This window comes from Somniosus microcephalus, chromosome 6 (genome assembly GCF_052327205.1).
Source record: "Somniosus microcephalus isolate GS21.2 chromosome 6, FLI_Smic_1.0, whole genome shotgun sequence".
Classification (NCBI taxonomy): domain Eukaryota; kingdom Metazoa; phylum Chordata; class Chondrichthyes; order Squaliformes; family Somniosidae; genus Somniosus; species Somniosus microcephalus.
In genome coordinates this window covers 19,682,719-19,704,229 of record NC_140992.1, presented here as the reverse complement: position 1 = coordinate 19,704,229, position 21,511 = coordinate 19,682,719, and the positions used below count along the sequence as shown (strand labels likewise).

General features: G+C 46.4%; 1 protein-coding gene across 1 annotated transcript in view; it reads right to left on the bottom strand.

Moving 5' to 3' along the window:
- The window catches only part of mindy4b (MINDY family member 4B), an 87,454-nt gene that overhangs the window by 17,611 nt on the left and 48,332 nt on the right, over positions 1-21,511 (bottom strand). The window contains exons 8-9 of the mRNA XM_085989598.1: positions 2,444-2,514; positions 676-748 (exon numbers count right to left, since the gene is read on the bottom strand). Of these exons, the coding sequence (XP_085845724.1) occupies positions 676-748; positions 2,444-2,514 (144 nt within the window). The remainder of the gene's footprint in view (positions 1-675; positions 749-2,443; positions 2,515-21,511) is intronic.

Sequence of the window (21,511 nt, the reverse complement as noted above, 5' to 3'; positions counted from 1 at the left end):
GGGTTGTAAGGCTGGAGGAGGTTACAGAGGTAGGGAAGGGCAAAGCCATGGAGGGATTTGAAAACAAGGATGAGGATTTTAAAATTGAGGCGTTGCCGGACCGGGAGCCAATGTAGGTCAGTGAGCACAAGGGGTGATGGGTGAACGGGACTTGGTGCGAGTGAGGACACGGGGCAGTGAACACAAGGGGTGAAGGGTGAACGGGACTTGGTGCGAGTTAGGACACGGGGCAGTGAACACAAGGGGTGAAGGGTGAACGGGACTTGGTGCGAGTTAGGACACGGGGCAGTGAACACAAGGGGTGAAGGGTGAACGGGACTTGGTGCGAGTTAGGACACGGGGCAGTGAACACAAGGGGTGAAGGGTGAACGGGACTTGGTGCGAGTGAGGACACGGGGCAGTGAACACAAGGGGTGAAGGGTGAACGGGACTTGGTGCGAGTGAGGACACGGGGCAGTGAACACAAGGGGTGATGGGTGAACGGGACTTGGTGCGAGTGAGGACACGGGGCAGTGAACACAAGGGGTGAAGGGTGAACGGGACTTGGTGCGAGTGAGGACACGGGGCAGTGAACACAAGGGGTGAAGGGTGAACGGGACTTGGTGCGAGTTAGGATGGAGAGTCCACCAGATTTTTATTATTAAAGAACCTGTAGTTTAAGATATTAATACTTACTTGTCTGCAAATGAAATTACCCAGGCTTAACTGCAAAAGATGAGAGGTTGTGTTGTCCATATCTTCATGGAGCCTGTAACAAAGGACAATACATCAGAAAGAGCCCCTCCCACACACAACAAAGAGATTCACAAGCAGATTGCGTTTGGAGAAGTTGACACAAACGCGTCAGAAGAATCGGATGCGTTGAGACTGGGAGGCAGTTAACGTTGCGATAAGCCATGCCATCATTCATCGCTTTATAAGTCTAATGAGGGAAGCACCTAGCAGAGACCCGATACATCTTACAGGGAGAGAGGGAGTGTTAAAAAATAGACTCAGAAGCATAGAAGGGCAAATAGGGCAACTCAAATGTAAATTTTCCCTCCTCTGCTGCTCCCAATCAATGCCATCCAATGAAACCATGACCTAAAAGCATCTGGAGTCTTGTGAGCATGAACCCCATTGTTCGAAAACTCCCTGGCATGCACTATCCTGCTGCCCCACAACAGAAACACCATTTCACACATTCAGAAAAAGAAGAAAGACTTGCATTTCTATAGCGCCTTTCATGACCTCAGGACATCCCAAAGCGCGTTACATCCAATGAAGTACTTTTTGAAGTGTGGTCACTGTTGTAATATAGGAAACGCAGCAGCCAATTTGCGCACAGCAAGCTCCCGCAAACAGCAATGTGATAATGACCAGATAATCTGTTTTTAGTGGTGTTAGTTGAGGGATAAATATTGGCCAGGACACCGGGGAGAGCTCCCCTGCTCTTCTTCGAAATAGTGCATTGGGGTCATTTACGTTCACTTGAGAGGGTAGACAGGGGCCTCGGTTTAACGTCTCATCTGAAAAACGTGTACTGCGCATTAAGCTAGTATTGTACATAGGCCCATAAATTCCGTTCCCTACGGGTGTGTACGCGTTGTGTACTCACCCGTAGGGCCAACGGAAGGGCCGGTTTTACACATGCACTGCGCATGCGCTGGAAACTGGAACTTCCGTTCTTCAAAGAAAGGGCTTCACAGGTCAAACGCCTGCGCCGGATAGGCAGCGCGTACGGCTGCAACGTCCGTTTTTTCAACAGTTGCTTCAGTCCAGGTAAGTCTGAAACAGCTGTGCCTGGAAAAGCCGGCGCAAGGCCTGCTCTTAACAAGGTAAGAGGTGAAGAAAGTAAAATAATTTTTTTCCCACTGATTTATCATTTTAAAATAAGCAAGTTTATTTTTAGCCCCATTAAAAATTTTAATTATTTTTTTCAAAAATTTAAATTTTTGTTTAAAATAGTTAATTTATGTAATTTATAGTCATTTTGAAAATGTGATTAAAAAAAAAATTATTTGAAGTTTTACTTATGTTTTGAGGCCGATCTCTATCCATAGATTTGACAGGTCTTCCTGTCAAATCTATGAATGGAGATTCCCTGCTCTGATTGGCTCCCCATGGCCCACGTGATCCCAGGGATGCTGCGAACTAGCTGCGCCTCTGGGATACGCGAGCACTGCACACTGGCAATCTGAGGAGGCCCAGCAACGGAATTCTGCACCTCCCGGGAGCCCTCCGGTCCAGGCACAGATTTTTCAGGGTCGCAGCCCTCCGCCCGCAGGAGGGCTGAGAACAGAATTTCTGGGCCAATTACGTTTTTTCTTCTTTTCATGAACAATTCTTAGCTTGTGTGATCCTCTGAGCAACTTTTAATAAATAAAACGCTTCAATCTTTGGTACAGAAATGCTATTGTACTTTTGAAAGATTGAAGTCCCACAGTACTATCAACTCTCTTACCTTTCCAGAGTCCTTGAGAAGAGTAAACTGTACAGGAATAGAATGACCCCATGGCTTCCTTCACCTTTAAACTGATTAGAGAGGAAGTGGAATGTTAGATAACGTTCATTAGTTAACACCCCAATTTCATACAGAATATAATAATGCTTGCTGCATGTGCAGTATGGGGGAAAAATTCGGTTGGTTGCGCCACCCATTAGCACCTTAAGAGGGCGCTAAGTGGGGCGCAAACCAACTAGCGCCCGGGCGCGGCACCGCCCACGCCTCCCGCTAAATTCCGCGGGACGTTAGTGGTGGCGCTAACTGTTAGCGCTGCGCCGCTGCCGATGATGTCATCGGTGTGCGCATCGCCTCGCTGACGCCCCGGCCGCGATATTCGGCAGCGCCCCCTGATTTACCACCGGACGCTATGTCCGACAGGGTCAGGGTGGCGTACCTGCAGCCGAGGAGGCGCAAATTAAAGGTGAGGTGCGGGGCGGCCATTTTTGTTGTTGGCCGCCTGCCAGCACCTGCCTGCGCTCCAGTCCCTGGCCTCCTGAACCCCCCCCCCCGCGGAGTGCCAGCTGCGCTCCAAGAGCCCGGCACTTCTCTTCGGTGCCGGGCTCTTTTACCTGCACTCCCGATCCCCGGGGGCCCAGCTGGGCCCCAGATTGCGCAGCACAAGGCCCCTCCCCTTTAAGAAGGGGAGGAAGGCCTGCAATACCGCAGCGCGATGTGCCGCAGCGTGTGGCACTGCGGCACGTAGCGCCACGATATTCACTCGCAGCGCCCCAAGAGGGAGGCGGGGCGCCTCCAGTAGCGCCGCGCTTCCCTTTGGGGCATAACCACTCAATTTCCGGTGCGGGGGCGAGAATGTTTCCGGGGCGCGGCTTTTAGCGCCCTGGCGAGGCTGGCGCCCCAAACGGGGCTATACTCAATTTCTCTCCCATAGTGCGGTGTGATAACAAGGAAATGTTAATGTGCTCACATGAAAATCCTTTGACCGTTATTTTAATTAAGGCTTTAATTATTTTAAACGGATTAAATGCCTCCGTTAAAGTAGCAAACAGAGAATTCTTATAGGAGCCCGTTACCTGCATTTGTTACTAATATTGCAAACCTGGATTTCAACTTTATAAAGAATAATAGTTACACAGAGGGGCTTGGATGGCTTCTTAAAGAATAAAAAAGAAAGACTTGCATTTATATAGAACCTTTCACAACCTCAGGACAACCCAAAATGCTTTGCAGCCAATGATGTAGTTTTTTTGAAGTGTAGTCACTGTAGGAAACGCAGAAGCCTATTTGAGCACAGCAAGCTCCCACAAACAGCAAGAGATAATGACCAAATAATCTGTTGAAGTGGTGTTAGTTGAGGGATAAATGAGACACTAGGAAGAACGCCCCTGCCCTTCTTTGAAATAGTGCCATGAGATCTTTTATGCCCAGAGTGCAGTTGGAGCCTCTGTTTAACGTCACATGTGAAAGACGGCACCTCCGGCCGTGCAACACTCCCTCAGTACTGCACTGGAGTGTCGGCCTAAATTTTGTGTTCAAGTGTCTGGAGTGGGACATGAACCCACAAACTTCTGACTCGGAGATGAGAGTGCTACCCACTGAGCCACAGCTAACACCTTATTGAGCAATTCAGAAATATGGAATGAGCAATAAGTTAGATTACTTACTGAGTTAATACTGTGAGTTTTAAGGACAAGTTAGATCCATCTTGGGTTAGAATGGTGCACTCCATGTCACTGATATGCTCACTGAAAGATTAATGACTGTTACCATTAGCAGCGCTGCTAATGGTAACAAAGAGTTAATTATCAGCAAATGACATGATTAGTGTATATTGGTTTTGTTCAGAAACACAACCTTCCAGTTGTGTCTTGTCCAAGAACTATTCTCAGGAATGCTCTGACAGAAGGATGCGATGCAAGTTCAGCCGTTCCTTTTTCGTCGCTGGGTCTAAATCCTGGAACTCCCTCCCTAGCAGCACTGTGGGAGTACCTTCACCACATGGACTGCAGCGGTTCAAGAAGAAGGCCCACCACCGCCTTCTCAAGGGCAACTGGGGATGGGCAATAAATGCTGGCCTCCCAACAACACCCACATCCCAAGAATGAAGGAATATAAAAAAAAAGTCTGCACCCACAACTCCCTCAATGACGAGCTCCTGGTTTCAAATAGGTCATCCGCGGTGGTTACCCATTAAAGGTCAGGCACTTTGCAATCAGAGGAACAAGAACTACAGCACTGACAGTCTTATCAAAACTGTAGCTTTGACAGGGCCCTTTTATTTGCTCTACGGATGCTTGAACAGCACTATTTTCCAAAATGATTCCTCTTACTGGTCAGAGAAAGAGGGAGAACAGCACTGCACCCCAGTTCTGGCAACGCCCACTCCCACCCAGGTGGGTTATAAACGGACACATGGATTAGCTGATCGTCTAAGGACCAGGGATGACATGGAAGTGGGTCACAAGTGGCACCAAGCACTATTGTGAATAGCAATAATATATAATTTTTATAAAACTTGATAACAGAAACAGAACTGCATTATTATTCTGTAAAATCCTCTTCCTGTCAGCTGACTCCATCACTAGTTAAGTGGTTTTGTTGACTTTTCATTCGCAACACCTGTTGCTGCTTTCGCTGTCATTTAAAACTTACCTCAACTTTTATTTTGTCACTTCTGAAGATGCTGCCTGGTGAAACTTCGCGTTTTCCTATTTATTCCACTCTTTTTCCGGGGCTGTGCTCACTGTTTCCAGGCCCGGCAATGCCTCGATTTTTAAAATCCTCATCCTTGTTTTGAAATCCCTCCATGGCCTCGCCCCTCCCTATCCCTGTAATATTCTGTGTCAGCCGTGTCTCAGTTGGTAGCACACTCGCCTCTGAGTTAGAAGGTTGTGGGTTCAAGTCCTACTCCAGGGACTTGAGCACATAAATCTAGGCTGACACTCCAGTGCAGTGCTGAGGGAGTGCTGCACTGTCGGAGGTGCTGTCCTTTGGATGAGACGATAAACCGAGGCCTCATCTGCTCTCTCAGGTGGACGTAAAAGATCCCATGGCACCATTTTGAAGAAGAGTTAGGGGCGTTATCCCTGGTGCCCTGGCCAATATTTATCCCTCAATCAACATAACAAAAACAGTTTATCTGGTCATTATCACATTGCTGTTTGTGGGAGCTTGCTATGTGCAAATTGGCTGCCGCATTTCCCACATTACAACAGTGACTACACTCCAAAAGTAAAGCACTTTGAGACGTCCGGTGGTCGTGAAAGGTGCTATATAAATGTAAGTCTTTCTTTTCCAGCCCCACAACCCTCCGAGATCTCTACGCTCCTCTAATTCTGGCCTCTTGAGCATTCTCGATTTTAAATGCTCCACCATTGGTTGCCGTGCCTTTAGCTGCCAAGGCCCTAAGCTCTGGAATTCCCTCCCATAACCTCTCCACGCCTCTACCTCTCTTTCCTCCTTTAAGATGCTCCTTAAAGCCTACCTCTTTGACCAAGCTTTTGGCCACCTGCCCTAATATCTCCTTATGTGGCACGGTGTCAAATTTTGTTTGATAATCGCTCCTGTGAAGCGTCTTGACACGCTTTACTGCATTAGTGGCGCTTATATAAGTGTTTTTGTTGTATAACTTGATGTTTCTGACGAACATTATAACCCTGGTCTGGAGCCACAGGAGGAGATTTTCCAGTTCCTACACCTGTTCATATTAGAGCGTCTGGGTGAAGCAAACAGGGAGAACTGGGCAGGGAGGAATGCACCTTGTAATCGAGCTTGCTGAGTTTCCATTCATTCATTTTAATGGATGAGAAAGCTGGTGGGATCTCTTACGGATGTTAATCTTCAGGCTTTCCCTTTTAATAATGTCCGATTATGTTTCTGAGCTGCCCGCAGTGTAACGAAAAGAGAAAATGCCTACACTCCAGACTGAATGATTCCCAACCCACGTGCACTTTGATTGAACACAGCTGGTCCAGTGAGTTTGTTAAAGTGACAGCACCAGATTTGAGGTTTACAACAACAGCTTGCATTTATATAGCACCTTTAATGTAGTAAAACGTCCCAAGGTGCTTTGTAAAAACATTTGACACCGAGCCACATAAGGAGATATTAAGACAGAAAAAGAGAGTTGGGTTTTAAGAAGCATCCTAAAGGAGGAGAGAGAGGTGGAGAGGGGGAGAGGTTTAGGGAGGGAATTCCAGAGCTTAGAGGCTTTACTCTTATTTTTGATAGAACACACTGAACTCCCTCCACCACCGAAAACAGCACAACTGGAAAAATGGAGAAAATAAACAGCAAAACCTTGATAGGCCGAGCCACGTGCCACCCACGATGGAGGGGGGCCGATGTGCAACTTGTTGCCCCAATGCCTTTCTGCAGTGGGTGCTGGGATATGTGTAATCACACTTCTTTCCCTCTTGGGTTCTTCCCTTCCTTCCTCTTAGGATATTGTTAGGGTGTTAAGGGATATGGAACCAAGGCAGGTGTTATATCCATGTATCTTAATGTTGTGTCCTTCAATAATCAGACAACAGACTGCAGGGAACGATTCAACAGGTGTTTACTGAATGAGGGTTACTCTAGAACTAACTTTACAGATCACTACTCAGGGTTTATATACAGGTGTGGTCACTGCCGGTACTACAGTATACAGGAGCTGTAAAAAGTAGTTCTCTCCCTTAAGGTATATATACATTACATACATTACAATTCCTCCCCTTTTAGATTAACAGTACCATAATACTCATTTAACAATTAACATTTTTAATATACAATGTTGTATGAAAATAGTCCATTCATATATTCAGTCTCTGGGGAGGCTTCCTGATTCTTTCTGGATAACGCCTTTGTGGTGTATGTAACCTGTTCCACCTTAAGAGAACTTAAGCCTGTTCCACCTTAAGAGATGTACTACTTTCTCTGGCTGCTGTATACGTAATACCGGTGGTGACCACCGGTATATAAGTACTGTGTAGTGATATTGTACTTAGTATAGTCCTGACCTCCAACCAGTAAAGACCTGTTGAACTTTATTCTTGTAGTCTGTGTCAGTAATTAATCTTAATACAACTGGAACACACAGACTTAACAGTGGCGACGAGTCCGATTCTTACCCTGCGGCAGTTTATATCCACGGCGGCTTCGTCCACAGAACGGGCGTCGAAGAGAGGCATCCACCCTCATCACCCTGCTGGAAGACACGTCGCGCGGCAGGCATCGAGAACCCGGAGTGCAGAAGACATCCTGAACTCGAAGCCTCCATCAGCGGCAGTCAGCTATCTTCTTTCTACCTCGGTGGTGGGTAAGCCGGTCAGCGACGCGAGCAGAAAGTCGGCCGCGTTGGCTGTACAGACGGGGGAGGAAGACGGAGGAATAAGGGCGGTGAGATCGATCGCGGCTGGTGATAAGGGCCGGGCCGCTTTCAGGCCAAAAAGGCGCAGCGTCTGGGGCGACTGAAGGCGCGAGCACCGCGGTGAAGGCGAATGCAGCCGGTGCTAATAACCGGGCTGCAAGAAGGGCTGCGAGGCGCGACATCGGGGAAGCGCGAATGCCCGAGGGAGCCGCGGTGAAGCGGAGACAGCGTCGGGGGAGTTACTAACCGCTGGGAAAGGGGAGCAGCAGCGGCATGCCAAACGCCATTGCAGCCAGAGGGTGAAGACCGCCAAGCGCGGGAAAACCGCCATTTTGTAGGCGGAGGACGAAGACAAGAGCGGGAAGCCGCCTTCTTGGGATAAAATAAATTGCAACGATGCCTAAACATGGGAACATTAATACCTTTGATAGCGACATCGAAGATTGGGCCATGTATGTAGAACGCATACAAAATTATTGTAAAGCAAATAAAATTCCAGATGAAGAGAAAGCACCAACATTATTAAACTTAATGGGTGCGAAGACATACGGGCAATTGAAACACCTTTTATCACCAGATGAACCGGCGGATAAGACGTTCGAGGAGATTGTTACTGTCCTGAAAAATCATCTAAACCCCACGCCGCTGATGCTAGCGGAACGATTTAAATTTTACAGCAGAAGGCAGCTGAAGGATGAAAGCAATGCTGAATATTTAATGGAATTGCGTAAGCTAGCAAAGTACTGTCAGTTTGGAATGGGACTAACAGAAGCGCTAAGAGATAAATTTGTGTGTGGATTATTAAAAGAAGATACACAAAAGCGACTGCTCGAGGAGAATGAGCTGACGCTTGAGAAAGCGGTCACTATGGCAGCAGCAGACGAAGCCGCAGCGAGAGGCACGGCAGTAATGCAGCTACGGTCACCGGAACTCAGTACAAATAAATTGGGTTTGAGTACTGTAAAATGTTATCGTTGTGGAAAGGCAACACACGATCAGAACCAGTGTTGGTTTAAAAACCAAGAATGCAGAACGTGTGGCAGGCTTGGCCACATAGCTAAAGTATGCCGGTCAGGAAAGAAGACCAGCAACAAAAAGTCACCGCAAGGAAAATACATAAAGGTGCACAAGGTGACAAAGACCAGTTCGAACGAACAGAAGTCAGATTCAGACGCTAGCAGTAATGAACTGGGTAGCTTAAGAGTACACAACGTTGGTAAGGATGCAGATCTCCAGACAATTTGGGTCACTCTCCAGATAGCAGGAGTCCAAGTAAAGATGGAATTGGACACTGGATCGGCATTGACGGTCATGAATAAGAAAGATTACAAAAGGTTATTCCAACATATTCCCCTACGGGATACGGAGATTATATTGAAAACATACACGGGGCAAAGAGTGTACCCCATCGGAAAGATAGAGGTAAAAGTGGTCCACAAGGGCGAAGAAAGCCAAGTAATGGACTTATATGTGCTACCTGAAGGAGGTCCACCACTACTGGGACGGGAGTGGATTAGGAAAATGAATATGGACTGGCACTCCTTAAAAGCACTAACGGTAGATTCCGGGGAAACAGATGTCAAACCTAAACGATTGTCCAAAATATTGGATGATGCTAAAGAGGTGTTCCAGCAAGGACTGGGAACACTGAAAGGAATTACAGCAAACATCAAGATTGATGAACATGCACAACCAAAATTTTTTAAAGCCAGACCGGTACCCTATGCAATACGACCTACTGTAGAAGCGGAACTGGAAGCGCTAGAACGTTCAGGTGTACTGTCTAAGGTAGATTGGAGTGAGTGGGCTACGCCCATTGTTCCCGTTATGAAACGTCCTTCGAGCAACAAGCCAGGAGAACCAGGGAAGGTTCGCATCTGTGGAGATTTCAAGATCACCGTTAATCCGGTGCTTCACACGGTGCAGTATCCGCTTCCGCGGATTGAGGATATTTTTGCTTCGTTGTCTGGCGGGAAACACTTCACCAAGATAGACCTGGCGCAGGCGTACTTGCAGATGGAGGTTGAAGAAGAGTCACGCCAGTACCTCACGATCAACACGCATAGAGGTTTGTACCGGTATAATAGGCTGGTTTTTGGAGTGGCATCGGCTCCGGCAATTTGGCAGAGGGCCATGGAGCAGGTATTACAGGGAATTCCAGGCACACAATGTTACCTGGATGATATTCTGATTACAGGTGATGGTGATGAAGAACACCTCGCAAACTTGGAACTGGTGCTCAACAGACTGAAAGAGTATGGACTTAGAGTTAATCGGCAGAAATGTGAGTTCTTTCAGAAGCGGATCTCGTACTGTGGTCATGTCATTGACCGGGAGGGGCTTCATAAGTCTCCTGACAAGATAGAGGCAGTTGTAAAGGCTCCCGCTCCGGATAATGTCTCTCAGTTGAGGTCGTTTCTGGGATTGATTAACTATTACCATAAGTTTCTACCGAATCTATCCATGGTACTGCACCCGCTGAACGCTCTTTTACAGAAGGGGGTACCATGGGAGTGGAGCGAAAACTGTAAGAAGGCATTTCGCAAAAGCAAAGAATTGATCACCTCAGAGGAAGTGTTGGCTCACTTCAACCCGACACTGCCTATTCAGTTGGCTTGTGATGCCTCTCCATATGGTATTGGGGCAGTACTCTCACACAAGTTGCCAAATGGCATGGAAAGGCCAGTCGCGTTTGCATCCAGATCATTGACCTCCGCTGAGCGCAACTATGCGCAGATCAATAGGGAGGCTCTCAGCCTTGTATGGGGAGTGAAGAAGTTTAATCATTACCTGCAGGGCCAAAAATTCACACTTCTGACAGACCATCAGCCGTTGGTATCCATTTTTAACCCTAAGAAGGGTGTTTCGGTGATGACAGCACAGCGACTCCAGAGATGGTCCCTTTTCCTAGGGGCACATCAATATCAAATAGAATTCAAAGGTACAAAGCAGCATGGCAATGCTGATGGGCTGTCGCGCCTGCCACTACCTGAAGCAGAAGAGACGACGAAAGTTGACCCTGTTGAGTTATTTCATTCGACCATCATCGAGTGTTTACCAGTCACCAATGCAAGTATTGAAAGAGAAACCAGGAACGACCCGACACTGTCCCGAGTTTACGAGGTGACAGTGAAGGGATGGCCAACACATGGTGATCCTCTGTTACCGGCATTCTCGGCAAGGCGAGACCAGCTGTCCGTCTGCCATGGTACTTTGATGTACGGGACAAGAGTGATTATTCCTCCCAAGTTACGGGAAAGAGTTCTAAAGGAACTGCATGAAGGTCATCTGGGGGGAGTTAAGATGAAAAGTCTTGCTAGGGCTTATGTATGGTGGCCGGGCATTGACCAACAGATAGAGGAGTTGACAAAAAGCTGCACTGGGTGCCAAAAAGTGCAAAATGCACCTCCGATCGCACCGCTACACCCATGGGAATGGCCTTCAGCCCCATGGCAACGCGTACATATTGACCTTGCTGGTCCATTCATGGACTCCATGTTCCTAATTGCGGTGGACGCACATTCCAAATGGCCAGAAGTGATCAAGATGAATACCACTACTTCAGAAAAGACAATTGCGGTGTTAAGAACAATATTCGCAAGGAACGGATTGCCAGAACAGATATGTTCGGACAACGGACCACAGTTCGTGTCGGAAGAATTCCAAAAATTCTTAAAGAAGAATGGGGTGAAACATTATACCTCTGCCCCATATCATCCGGCGACAAACGGGTTGGCCGAGAGATTTGTCCAAACATTCAAAAAGGCAATAAAGGCCATGAACGATGATCAGATTCCGTTACAACACAAGGTGGACAATTTCCTAATGGCATATCGAAACACCGCTCATGCAGTGACTAACCAAAGTCCTGCCATGATGTTTTATAACAGGAGGTTGCGGTCCAGGTTGGACTTGTTAAAACCAAATGTGCGGAGGGAAGTGGAAAACAAACAGTTCCGGCATATTAATAACAAGTCCACTCGAAGTTTCGACGTAGGACAACCAGTGTTGGCAAGGGGCTATGGAAACGAAAAATGGCAGTCCGGAACAATTCGGGCCAGACAAGGACCTCTGATGTACACAGTAGATATTGGTAACAATGTGATAAGGCGTCATGCGGATCAACTGGTAGAATCAAGAGCAAGGGTCGAACCCATGGTTGCGACAGAGACAACTGTGGAAGACGTTAATGAACCTGAAGCATCTACCTCGGCAGGGACTGTACCTGATGATGACGTCCAATACATAGGAAACCAACAAGAAGAGTCACCTCAGCAACAAGAATCAGAGACCACTGAAAGGCGTTATCCAAACCGAATCAGAAGGCCTCCTGAGAGACTGAACCTTTGAACTGTTTATACCTGAAGTTATATATGTATATATGTTATTATGTTATGTTAAATGGGGATATGACTGTTAAGCTAAAAAGGGAGGATTGTGGTGTATGTAACCTGTCCCACCTTAAGAGAACTTAAGCCTGTTCCACCTTAAGAGATGTACTACTTTCTCTGGCTGCTGTATACGTAATACCGGTGGTGACCACCGGTATATAAGTACTGTCTAGTGATATTGTATTTAGTATAGTCCTGACCTCCAACCAGTAAAGACCTGTTGAACTTTATTCTTGTAGTCTGTGTCAGTAATTAATCTTAATACAACTGGAACACACAGACTTAACAGCCTTCCCCGAGTGTCTCACTCTTGGTGCGGAGGCGATTCTAGCACCCTGTCGTCAGTTGATTCATCAGCTTCCAATGCTATTGTTTCTGAGGTAGATGCGACCTGTACGTCGGGTTCCTCACCAGGTACGTATGGCCGAGACATGGGGTTGACTCGTTCCTGTGACTCTAGGATCTGGTCAGCATGGCGTCTCACAATGTTCTCCCCAACATCCACTGTGAACATTAGTGGCCCCTGCCGTGTGCATATCGTTCCTGGTTGCCATTTCTCTGTTCGGTAGTCGCGGGCCAAGACTGGTTGCCCTACATTGAAGCTCCTTGTCGGCTTCTCATTGATGTGCTGGAATTGCTTACTCTCAACATCTCTTCGTACATTTGGTCTAAGCAAATCCAGACGAGATCTCAACCTTCGGTTAAAGAACAACATGGCCGGGGCCTGGTTGGTGACTGCATGTGTCGCATTTCTGTAGGCTAACAGGAAATTGTCCACCTTATGCTGCAGTGGAATGTCGTCATCGCACATGGCCTTTACTGCTTTTTTAAAGGTTTGTACGAACCACTCAGCCAATCCATTTGTGGCTGGATGATACGGGGCGGATGTGTAATGCCTTACCCCATTCCTTTTCATAAATCCTCGAAACTCTTCGGACACAAACTGTGGTCCGTTATCAGAGCAAATCTGCTCTGGCAAGCCGTTCCTGGCAAAAATGGTCCGTAGGACTGCAATAGTTTTCTCCGTGGTGGTGGAGGACATTTTGATCACTTCAGGCCATTTCGAGTGCGCATCCACGGCTATTAAAAACATTGAGTCCATGAATGGACCAGCAAAATCAATATGCACCCATTGCCATGGAGATGAGGGCCACTCCCATGGGTGTAGAGGGGCATGTGGTGGTGCATTTTGGACCTTCTGGCATCCTGAGCAGCTCTTTGTCAGGTCCTCGATTTGTTGATCGATCCCCGGCCACCACACATAAGCCCTAGCAAGGCTTTTCATTTACACCCCTCCCAGATGACCTTCGTGAAGCTCATTGAGCACTGTCTCCCTTAACTTGGGTGGAATTACCACTCGGGATCCACACATCAAGGTCCCCTGGCATACTGACAGCTGTTCTCTTCTGGATGAGAATGCTGGCAACAGTGAGTCGCCATGTGCTGGCCATCCCTTCACCGTCAAATCATATACCCGAGACAGTGTCGGGTCATTTCGGGTCTCCTTCTCTATACCAGCGTTAGTTACTGGCAAGCATTCAATTATAGTCGAATGAAATATTTCGACAGGATCCACTGCTGGTGCTTCCTCCGCAGTAGGCAATGGCAGGCGTGATAGCCCATCAGCGTTTCCATGCTGTTTCATGCCCTTATACTCGATTTCATATTGGTGCGCCCCTAGAAAAAAGGACCATCTTTGTAACCGTTGTGCAGTCATCACCGGAACGCCCTTCTTTGGATTAAAGATGGAGACAAGTGGTTGGTGGTCAGTCAGCAAGGTAAACTTCTGCCCGTGCAGATAGTGATTGAACTTTTTCACTCCCCACACTAGGCTGAGGGCCTCCCTGTCAATCTGGGCGTAGTTACGCTCGGCTGAGGTTAGTGACCGAGGCGCAAAGGCTACTGGCCTCTCAGAGCCGTCTGGGAATTTGTGCGACAGCACTGCTCCAATGCCATAGGGTGATGCCTCACACGCCAACCGAATTGGTAGTGCTGGGTTGAAATGAGCCAACACCTCTTTTGATGTGATCAATGCTTTGCTCTTCTGGAAAGCTCGTTTACATTCGTCACTCCACTTCCATGGTACCCCCGTTTGCAGTAGGGTGTTCAGTGGGTGTAGTACGGTAGACAAATTCGGCAAGAACTTATGGTAGTAGTTTACCAGCCCGAGGAACGACCTCAGCTGTGACACATTTTCCGGTGCTGGAGCCTTGACTACTGCCTCAATCTTTTCAGGGGACTTATGTAACCCCTCTGTATCAATAACGTGGCCACAATACGAGATCTGCTTCTGGAAAAACTCGCATTTGTGGCGATTAGCTCGGAGCCCATATTCCTTCAATCTAGTGAGCACCTGCTCCAGGTTGGCGAGGTGATCACTGTCATTTTCGCCCATGACCAGGATGTCATCCAAATAACACTGGGTCCCTGGAATCCCTTGCAGGACTTGTTCTATTGCCCTTTGCCAAATAGCTGGAGCTGGTGCTACCCCGAACACCAGCCGGTTGTATTGGTAGAGACCTTTATGAATGTTGATCGTGAGGTACTGTTTCGAGGCTTCTTCTACCTCCATTTGCAGGTACGCCTGGGCCAGAACAATCTTAGTGAAGTGTTTCCCTCCAGATAGCGAGGCGAAAATATCTTCAATCCGCGGAAGCGGATATTGTACAGTGTGAAGGACTGGGTTCACTGTCACATAAGAACATAAGAACATAAGAAATAGGAGCAGGAGTAGGCCAATTGGCCCCTCGAGCCTGCTCCGCCATTCAATAAGATCATGGCTGATCTGATCCTAACCGCCAATCCACTATGACAGGACTATCTCCTGAATCTAACAGCATTAGACACACGAAAACAGGAGCAGGATCAGTCTACACGGCCCCTGGGCCCGCTCCGCTACCCACAGGGCCATGACCTATCCGAACCTAGACTCATGTCCAAATTCCTGCCCGCTCCCCGTAACCCTTAATTCCCTTTTCTACTAGGAAACTGTCTATTTCTGTTTTAAATTTATGTAATGATGTAGCTTCGACAGCTTTTTGGGGCAGCATATTCCATGGACCTACCACCCTCTGAGTGAAGTAGTTCCTCCTCATCTCAGTTTTGAAAGAGCAGCCCCTTATTCTAAGACTATGCCCCCTAGTTCTAGTTTCACCCATCATCTGGAACATCCTCCCTGCATCCACCCGATCCAACCCCTTCACAATCTTATATGTTTCAATAAGATCGCCTCTCATTCTTCTGAACTCCAATGAGTAGAGTCCCAATCTACTCAACCTCTCCTCATATGTCCATCCCCTCATCCCCGGGATTAATCGAGTGAACCTTCTTTGTACTGACTCGAGAGCAAGTATGTCCTTTCTTAAGTATGGACACCAAAACTGTATGCAGTATTCCAGGTGCGGTCTCACCAATACCTTGTACAACTGAAGCAATACCTCCCTATTTTTATATTCTATCCCCCTAGCAATGAAAGCCAACATTCCATTGGCCTTCTTAATCACTTGCTGCACCTGCATACTAACCTTTTGAGTTTCGTGCACCAGGACCCCCAGATCCCTTTGTACTTCAGTACTTTCAAGTTTCTTGCCATTAAGATAATAACTTGCTCTACGATTTTTCCTGCCAAAGTGCATAACCTCACACTTTCCAGTATTGTATTCCATCTGCCAAATCTCTGCCCACTTACTTAGCCTGTCTATGTCCCCTTGCAGGTTTTTTATGTCCTCCTCACTCACTACTTTCCCTCCCATCTTAGTATCATCTGCAAACTTTGATGTGTTACACTCGGTCCCCTCCTCCAAATTGTTAATATAGATTGTAAAGAGTTGGGGACCCAGCACTGACCCCTGCGGAACACCACTGGTTACTGATTGCCAGTCTGAATATGAACCATTTATCCCAACTCTCTGCCTTCTGTTAGATAGCCAATCTTCTATCCATGCCAGAATATTACCCCCAATCCCGTGATTTTTTATCTTAAGCAATAATCTTTTGTGTGGCACCTTGTCAAATGCCTTTTGGAAGTCTAAATACACTACGTCCACTGGTTCACCTTTATCCACCCTATATGTTACTTCCTCAAAGAACTCCAGCAAATTTGTCAAACATGACTTCCCCTTCATAAAACCATGCTGACTTTGTCTTATTAAATTATGATTATCCAAATGTCCTGTTACTGTCTCCTTAATAATGGACTCCAAAATTTTACCTACCACAGATGTTAGGCTAACCGGTCTATAGTTTCCAGCCTTCTGTCTACTGCCCTTTTTAAATAAGGGTGTTACATTAGCAGTTTTCCAGTCTGCCGGGACCTTTGCTGAGTCCAGGGAGTTTTGGAAGATTATTACCAATGCATCCACAATCCCTACCGCCACTTCCCTCAAAACCCTGGGATGTAAGCCATCAGGTCCAGGTGATTTATCCGCCTTGAGTCCCATTATTTTACCAAGTACTACTTCCTTAGTGATTTTAATCGTATTTAGCTCCTCCCCCCCTATAGCCCCCTGCTTGTCAAGTGTTGGGATATTCTTGGTGTCCTCTACTGTAAAGACTGATACAAAATATTCATTCAGTGTTTTTGCCATCTCCATATTTCCCACCATTAATTTCCCGGTCTCATCCTCTAAGGGACCAACATTTACTTTAGCCACCCTTTTTCTTTTTATATAACTATAAAAACTCTTACTATCTGTCTTTATATTTTTTGCTAATTTACTTTCATAATGTATCTTCCCTTTCTTAATCAATCTTTTTGTTATTTTTTGCTGTCTTTTAAAGTTTTCCCAATCCTCTATCCTCCCACTAGATTTGGCTACCTTATATGCCCTTGTTTTTAGTCGAATACTATCCTTAATTTCTTTACTTAGCCACGGATGGCTGTCTTTTCTTTTACACCCTTTTTTTCCTCAGTGGAATATACTTTTTTTGGAATTTGTAAAATAACTCCTTAAATGTACACCACTGATCATGTATCGTCTTACCCTTTAATCTATTTTCCCAATCCACTCTACTCAATTCCGCTCTCATACCTTCATAGTCTCCTTTATTCAAGCTTAGCACGCTTGTTTGAGATACAGCCTCCTCACCCTCTAACTGAATATGGAATTCAACCATGTTATGGTCACTCATTCCAAGGGGATCCTTTACTAGGACATTTTTAATTAATCCTGTCTCGTTACACAGGACCAGATCTAAGGTTGCTTGCCCCCTGGTTGGTTCAGTTACATACTGCTCAAGAAACCCATCCCTAATACACTCAATGAACTCATCCTCAAGGCAGCCCTGCCCAATTTGATTCGTCCAATTTATATGATAGTTAAAATCCCCATAATTATAGATGTTCCCTTATTACAAGCCTCAACTATTTCCTGATTGATACTCCGTCCAACCGAGTTGCGACTGTTCGGAGGCCTATATACTACACCCACTCGTGTTTTTTCCCCTTATTATTCCTTATCTCCACCCAAACTGTTTCATTATCCTGATCCTTTGACCCAATATCATTTCTCTGTATTACAGTGATTCCTTCCTTTATTAACATAGCCACCCCACCTCCCCTTCCTTCCTGCCTGTCCTTCCTGATTGTTAAATAACCTGGTATGTTTAATTCCCAGGCATTGTCACCCTGCAGCCATGTTTCTGTAATGGCCACAAGATCATACCCATATGTAGCTATTTGTGCCTTTAACTCGTCTATTTTGTTACGAATGCTACGTGCATTCAGATAGAGAACTTTCAAATATGTTTTGTGACACTTAGTTCCTGCTATTGCCCTTTTTATTACTTTACCTTTTACTCCACACCTTCTACCCCTTCCTGACACGCTCTGGTTTTTAATTTCCCCACTGCTACCTAAGTCTATGACCTTCTCTGTTGTCATTTGTATTATTTGCTCTCTGGGAACCTCCCCCCCACTAGTTAGTTTAAAGCCCTCTCTACAGCCCTAGTTATATGATCCGCCAGGACTCTAGTCCCAGCACTGGCCAAGTGAAGCCCGTCCCAACGGAACAGCTCCCTCCTGTCCCAGTACTGGTGCCAGTGTCCCAGGAAGCAAAACCCATTTCTCCCACACCAGTCTTTGAGCCATGCATTTAACTCTCTTATTTTATTTGTCTCACCTTAAAGTCCCCACAGATGCGAACCTTCCTTGGTTCCCCAGGCGTATTACTCAACGACCTCTTCATTACAGGAATGATGGGTGTAGCCCACTCGCTCCAGTCCACTTTGGACAGTACTCCTGAACGTTCCAAACCTTCCAGCTCTGCTTCGACGGCTGGGCGGATCGCATAAGGTACCGGTCTGGCCTTAAAAAACTTTGGGCTTGCATTTTCCTCTATTTTGATCATCGCTGTTATGCCTTTTAGTGTTCTGAGTCCCTGCTGGAACACTTCTTGTGCATCAGTTAGCATTTTTGACAGTCGTCCAGGTGTGATGTCATCATCCTTTTTGGCATCTACAGTCAGTGCTTGTATGGAATGCCAATCTAGCTGTATCTTCCGGATCCATTCACGTCCTAGTAGTGGTGGTCCTCCATCTGGCAATACATATAGGTCCATTTTTGGTGTTTCCTTGCCGTTATATATAACGTTCACCCTTATTTTTCCTTTGGGGTAGACTTTTTGCCCCATGTACGTCTTCAAGACAATCTTTGTATCTCTCAAGGGTATATGTGAGAATAGCCGCTTGTAGTCCCTTCGGTTTATGACTGTTAGGGCTGATCCTGTGTCCAATTCCATTTTCACTTGGACTCCTGCTATCTTGAGCTTGACCCGGATAGTTTGGTGATCCTCCGTTTTGATCACATTATGTAGTTTCAGACAACCCAGCCCCTTGCTTTCGGAGTCTGTATCACTTTTCTGTTCATCTGAACTACTCTCCGTCACCTTATGTACCTTCTTGTACTTCTCCTGCGGAGATTTCTTGCTGCTGGTTTTCTTTCCCGACCTGCAGACTCTTGCTATGTGTCCTACTTTTCCACACTGTCTGCGCACTTTGTCCTTGAACCAGCAATCATTATGGTCGTGTGTTGTTCTGCCGCAGCGATAGCACTTCACTGTTCCGTATGACATTTCATTTGTGCCATATTCTTGCGGTCTCCGTTGTATCTCTGCAACGCCCCGTGCTGCTGCTTCGTGTGACACTGCAATGCTGAAAGCCTTGTCCAGCGCAAGATACTATTCTGATAGAAGCCGTTTCTGGGTTCCTTCACTTTGAAGCCCACACACAAACTTGTCCCTTAAAGTGTTAGATCCGTGATTCTTTAAATAGGATGTTTCCCCAAGAACTACACGGAGGCTGTAACTTAACAATCAACAGGTAGTTACTGGAGTAGAGTAGTCTCAAGACTGAAGTACAGAAGCCTGCTCCGGCTTTATATACAGGTGTGGTCACTGCCGGTACTACAGTATATAGGAGCTATAAAACAGTTCTCTCTTAAAGGTACACACACAACAATTCCTCGCCTTTTAGATTAACAGTACCATAACATTCATTTAACAATTAACATTTTTAACATGCAACATTAACTGAAAATAGTCCATTTATAGATTCAGTCTTTGGGGCGGCTTCCTGATCCTTTCGGGATAGCGCCTTTCCTGAGGTTCTTGTTCTTGGTGCGGAGGCGATTCTGGCCCCTTTTCGTCGGTTAGTTCATCGGTTTCCACTGCTACTGGTTCGGAGGTAGATGCTACCGGTATGTCGGGTTCATCCCCAGGTACTCGAGACGTGGGGTTGACTCGTTCCTGTGACGCTAAGATCTGATCGACGTGGCGTCTCACAATGTTCTCCCCGACATCCACTGTGTACATTAATGGCCCCTGCCTTGTGCATATCGTTCCGGGTTGTCATTTCTCTGTTCGGTAGTCACGGCCAAGACTGGTTGTCCTACATTGAAGCTCATTGTCGGCTTCTCATTGATGTGCTGGAATTGTTTATCCTCAACATTTCTTCGCACATTGGGTCTGAGCAAATCCAGACGAGATCTCAACCTTCGGTTAAAGAGCATCATGGCCGGGGTCTGGTTGGTAACTGCATGTGTCGTATTTCTGTAGGCTAATAGGAAATTGTCCACCTTATGCTGTAGTGGAATTTCATCGTCGCACATGGCCTTTATCGCCTTTTTAAAGGTTTGTACGAACCTTTCAGCCAATCCATTTGTGGCTGGATGATACGGGGCGGATGTGTAATGCCTTACCCCATTCCTCCTCATAAATTTTCGAAACTCTTCGGACACAAACTGTGGTCCATTATCAGAGCAAATCTGCTCTGGCAAGCCATTCCTGGCAAATATGGTCCGTAGGACTGCAATCGTTTTCTCTGTAGTGGTTGAGGACATTTTTATCACCTCAGGCCATTTCGAGTGAGCATCCACTGCTATTAAGAACATTGAGTCCATGAATGGACCAGCAAAATCAATATGCACCTGTAAAGTCTGTGGGTTGTTTAGTTAATTAATACACAGACTCCAAGAGTAACTTAAAACAGGACTTTACTATTCGAAGGTCAGGGCGAATCTGCCCAATACTTCCTGACACAGCACTTATATACCGGTGTGGTCACCGTCGGTATTACAGTATACAGAAGCCAACAAAGTAGTGCAACACCTAAAGTAGTTCTCTTAAAGGTGAACGGTTACATACAATAGTTCTCTTAAAGGTAGACGGGTACATACACTACAATCCTCCCTTTTTAGCTTACAACATACTGATTCCCCATTAAACATACATTATAACATATATACAACTTTATGCAAGACAGTTCACAGATTCAGTCTCTCTGGAGGTTTCCGGACTCTGTCCGGATAACGCCTCGGTGGTGTCGTAACTTCCGGCGGGGTAGTAGGTGCTTCTGGCAAGGTCGATTCAGCTTGAAGGACAGTGTCAGGTTCATCTGATTCCAGTATTACCAGATCGGAGGTAGGTGGGTATCTCTGTCTCAACATTAACCGTGTAAGGTGGTGGAGTAGGTTGGCCATTTGTGGCTGACCCTATGATCTGGTCAACATGGCGCCTTATTATACTGTCCCCAATGTCCACCGTATACATCAACGGCCCTAGCCTTTTTCCGATAGTTCCAGGCTGCCATTTCTCGGTACGGTAGTCCTGGGCCAAAACTTGTTGACCTATCTGAAAAGATCTAGTTGGCCTTTCATTCATGCCCTGGAATTGCCGGTTCTCTACGTCCCTTCTGACGTTTGGCTTAAGCAAATCCAGCCGGCATCTTAGTCGTCTATTAAAAAACATCATGGCGGGAGTTTGATTTGTGACCGCATGTGTCGCATTCCTGTACGCCAACAAGAAGCTAACCACCTTATGTTGTAAGTTAATG